This window comes from Megalobrama amblycephala, linkage group LG11 (genome assembly GCF_018812025.1).
Source record: "Megalobrama amblycephala isolate DHTTF-2021 linkage group LG11, ASM1881202v1, whole genome shotgun sequence".
Lineage (NCBI taxonomy): Eukaryota > Metazoa > Chordata > Actinopteri > Cypriniformes > Xenocyprididae > Megalobrama > Megalobrama amblycephala.
This window is the reverse complement of record NC_063054.1, coordinates 13,780,261-13,791,936: the sequence shown is the minus strand read 5'-3', so window position 1 is coordinate 13,791,936 and position 11,676 is coordinate 13,780,261. Positions and strand designations below refer to the sequence as shown.

The window sequence follows — 11,676 nt, the reverse complement described above, 5'->3', positions numbered from 1 at the left end:
TCCTCCAGAGAAAATTCTTATTTTGGTCACACTTCCAAGACTACAATCTGTGATTCCGAAGTGCCTGTACAGTATCCACCAGTGTGGTGACTGACAGCCACACATTCTCCTCAAAACATTAGATTCATCCACGCTGAGGAGCTGTGCCGACACACAACCCACATAAAGATGATAATTCCACAAATAACTGCAATTGCAAGTTTCAAACAGAGATGGCGACAGAGGCAAAACTTACGGACTGCAGCTTTAAAGAGTTCATGCACAAAGAGCAATTTATATCTCAGGAATTACTTGAAGAATCTAATAATGATTATAGAACTTTCCATGACCCTTTCCAAAAAAAAAAAAAAAAAAAGTATTCCCTGATATTTGAAGTTTTACAGAACCCTGATATTCTTTTAACACAAAGTTGAATTTATGTGAATATCATATTAAACAATGGCACATAAAGAATGACTAGCATCAATAGTTTTTAAGTATAAAAGGTTATTTCATGTCACTGAAATTCATTCATTCACACAGGCTCTATCTGAACATACAAACACTAGCATATACTCAAAATTGCGTCAAAATACACATACAGCAAAAGCGACCACAACTGACTATTAGAGGAATACACTGAAAATTAACATTCTTCAGTTGCAAAGATTTCGGATTCTTTCTTCATCTGTTTCTTTAGATTCTGGCTCTAAGCTGCCAAGTCACGTTTTCATTTATTCCTCGGTGACATCATTGCCATATCTTTTTTTCCCTTTTTCTTTCTCCGCCTTGCTTTCTCTGTTTCCAATGTATATGAGTTCATGCTTGTTGTTTTCCAGACCCTCATACAGTCTTTTCACCATCTGCTCCCTAGCGCCAAGACAGCCAGACCATAGCTGCAGGGTTGTCTGTACTTGGAAAGAAAATATTCTTTTAAGATGTCACCTCACTGCCAATATCATTTTTTCAATATCCTTGTACACAAAGCCATTATGTTTTCATTATGGCTCACAAATGAACATCGGACAAGAGAGGAAAAATATAGTCTGAGTTTCAGTCCTCTGATAATAAGGCTGTTTCATAAAAAAACAATGTAAGGACGGGAGATAACACATATAGACTGTTTAAAGTGATGACATGGTATCACTGTTATTAAAACATTGTGGACATAAATAGAAGTGACACTTTAGCTATTTTTCCAGGTTGGACGGCTTCCCACTGGGTCATTTGGTTTTAGCGCGGCTGTCTCGTGTTCTTCCTCAGCTGTTCGATCATCTCCACGTGCAGGGCTCTTGAGGAACTCTCCAGTCGAGTGGCAATGGCTGACGCGGTACGCAGCATTTCTTCAAAGGCAAGGGACTCCTCTTTTATTCTTAGATAAAAACATAAATCAGACACAACATCAGAAATAATCTAAGACAGACGTAGAGAGAGAAAGAGAGAGAGGGATGGAGGAGAAGGAGGAAATGAACAGGGGCCTCCTTAGGGCCTCAGCTTCGTTTTTTTTAAACCAGGGGCCTCAAAGGGGCTGAAATTCGCATTCCTTCCAACCATCCAGGCTGGTGATGGAAAACCCAGAGACCAGAAGCAAAGCAGCATCATTGTGGTTAGTCTGAGGCTCTATGTTTCTGTAACTCATCACTGTGTTTATAAGCATATATTTCTTTTTAGCACTTTCTTTTTAACAGTATTATTTGGTTGTAACGTATCCTTTACTTTGAAAGTGTTAGGCTATGCAGACTTAGTGGTCTAGAAATAACTTTAAAGGGATAGTTCACCCAAAAATGAAAATTATCCCTTGATTTACTCACCCTCAAGCCATCCTAGGTGTATATGACTATCTTCTTTCAGATGAAAACAATCGGAGATATATTTAAAAATATCCGTAGTCCTCCAAGGTTTATAATGGTTGTGAATGGGGGGCTGTGTTTTAAAGCGAAAAATAATGCATTTATCCATTAAAAGAAAATCCATATGGTTCTGAAGCAAAGCGATGCGTTTCATTGGCGACTTGCACCGAATGAGTAATCCTCTGACGTGATGTATGACACAGGATGTTGGAGTATTATAAGCATAGATGCCTCTCGCGGTTCAAACAAATAGGGCTGCGCAACAAACTCAAGCTCCTCTTCTCTTATATTGAAATCCTCTGATATTTCTCTTTAAAAATTATTGTTTTATACTTATAATCCGTGACCGATTATTTGTTTTGCTCTCTCCTCTGCACCTCCGCGTTCGTCATTACATTGTGCGTCAAAGGATACTCTTCCGCCGCAAACCGACTTGCGCATTATGCATACGGTTGTCCGCCGGAAGCGAGTTATTTGAATGTATAAAGTTTAAAATATGGATATTTTTCTTACAAAAACACATCGCTTTGCTTTAGAAGGCCTCTATTAACCCCTGGATTCATATGGATTACTTTGTTTTATGGATGGATGCAGTATTTTTGGCTTCAAAACACAGCCCCCATTTACAATCTTTATAAACCTTGGAGGACTAAGGATATTTTTAAATATATGTCCGATTGTGTTCGTCTGAATGAAGATAGTCATATACACCTAGGATGGCTTGAGGATGAGTAAATTATGGGATAATTTTCATTTTTGGGTGATCTATCCCTTTAACTCTTTACACAATTTTGATAATAAATTATAAGAAACTATTACACTGATAAAAAGTGATATTTAAAACATTAATAAAAGATTGATATTTCATATAAAAGCTGTTCCTTTGAACATTCTATTCATCGAAGATACTGAAAAAAAAGTATCACGGTTTCCTCAAAAATATTAAGCAGCGCAGCTGTTTTCAACATTGATAACAATATGAAATGTTTCTTAGAGCAGCAAATCAGTATATTAGAATGATTTCTGAAGGATCATGTGACAGTATATCTGTATATTTAGACAAATTAGTATAGAGATTTTCATACTGATATTTTAATACTGGTGCATCCACAAAATCCAAATAAAATAATTCCTAAAATACAATAATAAAAGAATGACCTCTGATCTTCCATCACCATTTCAACCAAACTGTACAATTTTGACTCAAAATTTTCTCGCCCACGTATTGAATATTCCCCTGATTCAGGTTTGTTGCCTTCAAGCAGTTTAAATTTTTAAAAACCTTGGAGTTTTGCCTCAAAGATATGAGGATATGACTGTCTTATTAGGATTCAACTCATCTCACTTCTGAATTCCAGCCGAAGTGTCTTGTGTGTCTCCCTGCAGCTGACTCTCCATCTCCTCTGTTGCTTTTGTCACCACACTCTCACAGCTCACATGATCCTCCCTGATTCCAACAATGTTCTCTTGGATCACCTCCTCATAGCGTTGATCTCCCATTTCTGCTCCTACAAACTGGACCAGATTCTCCATCACTGCCTGGTTCCCATGTTGAAGAGCCTTTAGATAAGCAACTTCCTCTCTGAAAGCTCGTAACCGCCTTGACATGACTTGGCTGGTGTGGAAGTTGACATAACAGTCGCCACCTTCCGTCTCTGGCAGGGTTTGTAAAAGTGGCCCGGTTCTGTCTGGCTCATCCCCGGCTGCATGGAAGACTGAAGCAGAGGAGTTGCCAGTGACCACAGGCCCGGAGACGTCACCTGATCCCCACTCTCCATCATCACCACTCTGGCAGTAGACTGGGATCACTAGGAGTGTGAAGAGCCAAGTGCCCAGTGTTGAGTGCAGCCTCATCATGACCCAGAAGAGGTAATAACCTCTATGACCTGGGACTTGACGGAGTGATGGATGAGAACTCAAGCGATGAGAAATGTAAGGTCCCTCTTGAGCCTCTCAAAGCTGGACAGAGCTTTTCCACACAATCACCACTGTTGCAAAGCTCTGACCTCATCTGTGAAGAAATAAACAGAAGCTTGAGTAATGATTTGCTTTGAGAACAGACTAAAAATATGATTCTGTATTCTCTTAAAGTGAAACTATACATTACTGTTCAAAAGTTTGTAAAAACTTTCTGTCTGTGAAATGTTTGAACTTTTTTTTAAAAGAAGTCTCTTCTGCTCACCAAGGCTGCGTTTATTAGATTAAAAATACAATAAAAACAGTAACATTGTGAAATATTTTTACAATTTACAATAACTGTTTTCTATTTTAATATATTTTAACATGTAATTTGTTCCTATGATGGCAAAGCTGCATTTTCAGCAGCTATTATTTCAGTCTTCAGTCACATAATCCTTCAGAAAACATTCTAATATGCTGATTTTTGCATTTTCGAAACTGTGATACAGTTTTTCAGGACTCTTGGATGAATAAAAAGTTCAAAAGAACTGCATTTGAAACATAAAATCTTTTGTAACAGTCTAAAAGTCTTTACTGTCACTTTTAATTAATTTGATGCATTCCTTGCTGAATAAGAAACAGTAATATGTGTATGTGGGATGTATAATATAATATAATATATTTAGTGCTTTCCAAATTAATGTAGAAACAACGTAAAAACAGTATATTTTAAATATTTGTTTAATGGCATCTTTTTACCTGTCTAACAGGTAGGAAATATACAGAAATTGAATAAAGTTACCAAACACTTTACAGTCTTCACTGCATAAATTATAATTTAAATATAGATTAATCCTTATTAAAGCAACAATTTTCTCTGTTACCTTTGTCCTTTGATTAACATTAATGACAGACATCACAGCAACTGTTTTATTTGGCTGCTGTCACTTTAAGACCTGCTGCTGCCAAACATGAGGCAGATCTGAATCTCATCTCATTTTCTCACAACTCATTTAAGACATTATTTAACTCATTTAAGACTGCTTTTATGAGGATACTCCACAAAACAGGCATTTTAATTCATAATTCTCTGTATTGTTTGTTCAAGCGTAAAAGAGAACTTGATACTGGTGCACATCTTACTAATTATATTATATTATATTATATTATATTATATTATATTATATTATTATACCAAACTGACTAAAAGGAAAAATACACATATCTTCCAATAATTTCCTGTAACTTATGTTAAAACATGACAGAAAATGAAAAGTCATTGGATGATTTGCTTTATTTACAAAATTATACTGTCTGCCAACTGTACTGTGAAAGCTAAATGAAGCAGTCACTTTTACAGGGTTTTCCGGAGCATGTGGTGGGGCTTCCTGCTGGTATATAGTGAGCACATTCATTTATGTGAGGGCCCTGAGGTGTAGCACATGACCCTCTGAGAAAGGGAGGCTGTTTGTTTAGTCTTGCATGTGCAAGGATGAGTGCTCTCTACCTCTCTCGCTCTCTCATTCTTCACTCTTTCAAAGAGAAAGTGTGAGACCCATTTTAGATCACACTCACAATCACACAGGCTCTTGTTAATCCTGGCTTTCTTTCCTTTTCAAATATTCTACAATTCATAATGGACAATTCAAAATGTTGACTTGTTTTTTTGTGATTATTTTGGAGAGGCAAGACTGGAGATATTTAAATGTAAAAAGAACACATAAATTAAGTTTATATTTCATGTTTAAAGCGTAATATTTAGAGAGGTTTATTTTAAACTAAAAAATATATGTAATGGGCTATATTCTCTGAAAACAAGTCTTATTATCTTACACAATTTTGCATCTTAATTAAACCTTTTGCAGCAAATCAGGTCAAAAAATGCTGGATAAGAAACAGAATTTTGCAGTGAAGTTGTTAGAGCTCCTGTTCTCTAATGCAGAGAGGACTCATCATCTTATCCCTAATGTCTCCAGATGTGACTGAATTGAACACTCACACAATTTCTTTCAATGTCGTGTCTACTCCAGGGCGTCCCAACACTCCTCTCAACATCTGGAAACATGTGAAATGCGATATCTGTCTTCAAGGGAAGACAGCAGCTCTTTTTCACAGAGTGAGAACTTTGGGTTCTGCGGTAAAGCAAAGTTCAGCTCGCTTGAGCAGCATGAAAATGTATATATATATATATATATATATATATATATATATATATATATATATACAGTACAGTCCAAAAGTTTGGAACCACTAAGATTTTTAATGTTTTTAAAAGAAGTTTCGTCTGCTCACCAAGGCTACATTTATTTAATTAAAAATACAGTAAAAAACAGTAATATTGTGAAATATTATTACAATTTAAAATAACTGTGTACTATTTAAATATATTTGACAAAGTAATTTATTCCTGTGATGCAAAGCTGAATTTTCAGCATCATTACTCCAGTCTTCAGTGTCACATGATCCTTCAGAAATCATTCTAATATGCTGATTTGCTGCTCAATAAACATTTATGATTATTTTCAATGTTGAAAACAGTTGTGTACTTTTTTTTCAGGATTCCGTGATGAATAGAAAGTTCAAAAGAACAGCATTTATCTGAAATACAAAGCCTCTGTAGCATTATACACTACCGTTCAAAAGTTTGGGGTCAGTAAGAATTTTTATTTTTATTTTTTTGAAAAGAAATTAAAGAAATTAATACTTTTATTCAGCAAGGATGCATTAAATTAATCAAGTGTTAGTAAAGACATTTATAATGTTACAAAAGATTAGATTTCAGATAAACACTGTTCTTTTGAACTTTCTATTCATCAAATAATCCTGAAAAAAAATATTGTACACAAATATTTTGTACAATTGTACACATTAAATGTTTCTTGAGCAGCAGATCAGCATATTAGAATGATTTCTGAAGGATCATGTGACACTGAAGACTGGAGTAATGATGCTGAAAATTCAGCTTTGCCATCACAGGAATAAATTACTTTGTCAAATATATTCAAATAGAAAACAGTTATTTTAAATTGTAATAATATTTCACAATATTACTGTTTTTTACTGTATTTTTAATTAAATAAATGTAGCCTTGGTGAGCAGACGAAACTTCTTTTAAAAACATTAAAAATCTTAGTGGTTCCAAACTTTTGGACTGTACTGTATATATATATAGCAAATGTCAAATCTGCAATCTGCAGTCATCTTTTTTAAAGGCTTGATCTGTGGGGTTGCATTCGGAGTTAGACGCGTTCCTGGGTCAACATATTTTGTTGATCCTGGAAAAACATTTCTGTCTGAAAATTAAATCTTAACCATAACCCTACCCTTAAACCAAACTATACCTATAAGGTATTCCTAAAATCAGAGGAAAATGATAGGTGAATAACACAGGTGTAGAAGCACCTAAACCTGGTTGTAAGCCTAAACTTAATAGAAACTGTAAACTCGTCGCTCAAATCTGATTGGTTGATTGGAATGTTGTTCCAGGATCAACAAATTTGTTGATCCAGAAACATGTTGCACCCGGTCAAATCAGGTTACATGCAGACAAATAAAACTTTAAAAAGTCACTGGTTACATATCCTATCCAGTCTGTTTGCATGTTTTTACATTTAAAAAAACACTATCAATGACACTATGAATGTTTATCAAGTTCTTTTTTAGTAATGAACAATTTAAACAAGCATCATCAAGAGCATCTTTGCCTCTCCACAGCAGTAATTTGCTGTTCATGCTCGCTGATTGACATTTGTGCTCCATGGAGGAAGGATAATATCTGTAACTCAGCAGACCAACGCAGCCTGTAATGAACTTCTGCTCCGCTGTGCACGCAATGATGAAAGCACTGATTTATTTCTCATTTAGTCCTGAAGCACTTCGAGAAAATGAATGAATCTCTTTCATTATTTTTGGCTGTAAAAATTAAATGCTGAAATGTTTTTGGAGGGTTTTTTTATAACTGAAGTCTGAATGTGACAAATGTATTGAGATGAGAAACACTGAAACTGTTTTTCATACCTTGGGATGACGCATATTGTTCTTAAACCATATGCAAATATTATTTTTAGATTTACTGATCAACATTGTGAATGAACAATGGCACAAATGCCTTGATTTGATTAGCCGCTCCATTTTTATCCCACACAACTGCACGCTCTGCCACTCCAGAGCTTGTAAATTTTTACAGCGGAGAAAACAATTAAACATTTTAGACACTTAAATGATACTATTGGAGCCATAAAAGCCCATTTAAACAGTGCTTTTGACCTTTACATTTCCTTCAGGCACCAGTAGCATTGTGTCATTCCTAAAAATAAATGCCAAACCAATTCAAAGCTAAGGAAATGCAGTATCTTTTTAATGATAACAAAGTCTGATGCTTAGTCCAAGTAAAAAGGGCTCAATTAACCTTCAGTATTAATGCCATGTGTCTGGAAGTTGTCATGTTCACCCTTGTGCTGAAACTCATCCATCAGAGTAGATGAATTATTTGCAATATTGGAAGATTACGCAAGTAAGCCACAAGTTTCTTTGAATGGAAAGTACAATGTTGCTTTTCCAATTTATTGTCTTAATGTAGTCTTACTTATGAAAGAGAATTTTTAGCATAAACTATCTCTGCCATATTTATCAAGACATATGTCTTGTTTTTTCAAGGTAGAAACATGAATAAAATCAAATTCACAAAGCCAAAAACTGACAGAACTCACCAGAATCTTCTGCCATGTCACAAGTTAGAGCCATGTGTCTGGTCAAATGTTCAAAGCTCGGTTCTGTGCTTTGCCATTCAAAGGCAGAGAAGTGGAGCACACAATCAGCCAACTTCTTTTCACTTCTTCCAACAAAGTTTGCTAACCTAAAAGTCTGAGCCCCTATTTGGAGACTACTAGAAGGGGAGGGAGTGTTTATAAAAAGGGTGAAACTCAATGATTTCTTTCTTCTGTAGTCAAGAGAGTGAGGGAGAGAGAGAGAGAGAGTGCAGGAAAAGAATATTATGGGGAAGTGTGGGGTAATCTAGTTCACATCTGTGCCCTGATGTCTGATAAAGTACAAGAGTTTCGTAGAAAAGGGGAAAAGTGTTTTCATGATTTTCACTCAGCCATTCGTTTTAATAGTGAGAACTTTGAGATATAAATAAGTGAATGAAAAACACAAAAAACTCTTTCCAAGCCTCTGAACTCCACAATATATTTTCCCCCAACTTCACAAGGGTGAAAACCAGTTATAAAAACACCACATGAGCTTCTCAAACACAAAGTTTATCCATCATTACCTGTCAAAAGATAAGAATATGCAACAAAACCACACTGAAGGGATTTAATGCTTATTCTGTCAGCTAATATATGTCAGTGAGATATAATACCACCCTGAAAATAAATGCATTCAAAATCCCACGTCAATTGTTTCAGTTGTATATTTCGTTTATTGAAAGTGTACTGACCTTTTGTATTGTTTGTTGGTTTGGAAATGTTACGGTGGAACAAAAAGACAGTCTTAGTCATTGTGAGTAAATTACTTGGTATCCCTATGATAGGCCTAGAACAAATTTATCAGATTAAATGTCGTAGTAAGCTATGAAAATTATATCTGATTATACGCATCCATAATGAGTTTGAGATTTTGCCTTCAGGACGGAGATTCAGGAATGCCGGTGTTTCTTAAAAACAGGGGGAAAAGTCCTTTGTACCACAGGCTGTGAAGTGTTTAAATTATAGTTTTAAATAATAGGATTTTTTGTTGTTGTTGTTAACGTATGTTGTATAGTCTTTTGTGAAATACATGTTGAAACCCACTGGAACAAATTTCCCCAAGAGGATATATATAGAGGATATATATATATATATATATATATATATATATATATATATATAGGGGTGTAACGGTACACAAAACTCACGGTTCGGTACGTACCTCGGTTTTCGGTTTTGAAGTCACGGTTCGGTACAGTTTTCGGTACAGCAGGTGGAGAGAAAACTAAACATAAAATTGCTTTTTTTATTATTAAACAGAGGTTTACTGAACAAATTGTGTTTTTGTCTTTAAATATATTAAATTAAATTAAAACTAAAAGTTTCTTAAGGATAAAAAAAATGATCTCTGCTAATGCTATAAACTATGTAGGGAGCCCTAACTTGAAAGAAGCCCAAACTATTAGCCTAAATTCAATTGCTTTTTATTTTTAGATAAAATAATCAACACTCAAATAACAAATTGTATGCAAACCTGTAAGCTGCACCTAAGGCAGTTTTTGCATTAACTTCTAAATGTTTTTACTCCAATTCGTTGTTGAAATATAATCATTTCTACACAGTGGCTGTTATTTTAACATCAGATTTATTTAAACATACATTAAATAGCCTAATCAGGATATCACTAAAAGGTTAAGTAAAATAATGAATATATTGGCTAATACAGTGCATATATTAAGCGAAAGAGTTCATTTCTCTAGCGAACTAACAAGCTGTGAACACTGAATGGCTTTTCTGAGGTAAATGCATCATGACATATTGTTGAATACGGAAGCTTTCATTGATGTCTTTCCACCGTTGAAACACTGAATGAGCGATTACATGAGATATGACCATTTCAGTAAGTTGTACTGAATCTTGCAATATACCTTCAGATGTTCTTTCATGTTTATTCTGTAACTAGTATTAAGGAGGAAGGAGGAAACACATTCACTTGCGCTCCGCGCTCGCGCTGCCGGTTGAACTGAGGCGCCTGTACAGTGATCTGTCACCCCACATCAAAGCATGTCAAAATGGCATTTTCTGTTTAAACTTCATGATTTCGTGGACAGAATTTGAAGGATGACACTTTGTTTCTTATCGAAAGTAACAAAACGCAGAGCTTATTGCGGTTATTGGTGGTGAATATTGGTTGCAATGTAATGCTTCGGTACACACGTGCACCGTACCGAAAGCCCTGTACCGAAACGGTTCGGTACAAATACGTGTACCGTTACACCCCTAATATATATATATATATATATATATATATATATATATATATATATATATATATATGGCTGAATAGCTCTATTGATAGCGAGATCTATGGCAAGAATAATATTACATGACTTTGAATTTTCTGTTAATCCAATCAAAAAAAAAAAATAAAAATAGTAAGCACATCTGTTTTTCAAATGTTTTTTGAGCAAATTAGCATATTAGAATCATTTCTGCTTTGCCATGCTAAAATAGAACAGTTATTTTTTAAATTAAAATAATATTACACAATATTATTATTGTAATTTTGATCAAATAATTGCAGCCTTTGTGAGCAAAAGAGACTTCTTTGAAAAACAAACTACAACAATTTGTCAAACACATAAACACACATCCTTGTGGCAATTTTTGTTCTTACAGTTTGTAGCAATTTATTTGCAATTCACATTTGAGGCATGAATGTGTAATTTACCTTGTAGAACCAAACGTGAAAGTCTCTTAAAGTAATGTTAATCACAGACTTGTTTCACTCCTAAATTGAAAACCGCTATTTTAAAAAGGCATTTGAAATTCTAAAGTTATGGTGTAGTGGCATTTACTGCCAAAAACAGTGATGGACATGCTAAATCTATCTGCACACACATACATTGTACAGTTCACACAGAGATAAAAATGAACAAGTCTGAAAGTCCATTAAAAATAATGGATTTCCTTTGATTAACGAGCTCCCTGGGCCCATGCAGGATGGAAACAGGATAGAATCATGTTCCTCTTCTCCTCATGGTTTATATTTTTTCATCACTCTGATTGCAAAGTTGTTCTGGCAGTTTCAGAAGGACACTGTTTATTCATTGTGTAAACTTGCCAGTGTGCTTTAGATTTTGGATGAGAAATGCACATGAATGCTGTTAAATACTGTAATGTTCTCAGCACAGATAATTAAACAAATGAAACTATAAACTATATTCTTTTAACATAGTTAACGTAGGTCAAAAACAGGA

General features: G+C 34.8%; 1 protein-coding gene across 3 annotated transcripts in view; it reads right to left on the bottom strand.

The window, feature by feature from the left end:
* Window positions 1-393: 393 nt before the first annotated feature.
* Window positions 394-11,676, bottom strand: part of si:ch211-142k18.1 — a 76,705-nt gene continuing 65,422 nt past the window's right edge. The window contains exons 1-4 of one of the 3 annotated variants that reach the window (XM_048206242.1): window positions 8,438-8,631; window positions 5,728-5,860; window positions 3,175-3,840; window positions 394-1,351 (exon numbers count right to left, since the gene is read on the bottom strand). In XM_048206242.1, coding sequence (XP_048062199.1) covers window positions 1,213-1,351; window positions 3,175-3,686 — 651 coding nt within the window. In that variant the 5' untranslated portion in view covers window positions 3,687-3,840; window positions 5,728-5,860; window positions 8,438-8,631 and the 3' untranslated portion in view covers window positions 394-1,212. Of the gene's footprint in view, window positions 1,352-3,174; window positions 3,841-5,727; window positions 5,861-8,437; window positions 8,632-11,676 lie in introns of those variants that run through there. The other 2 variants (XM_048206240.1, XM_048206241.1) reach the window with 2 other exon arrangements.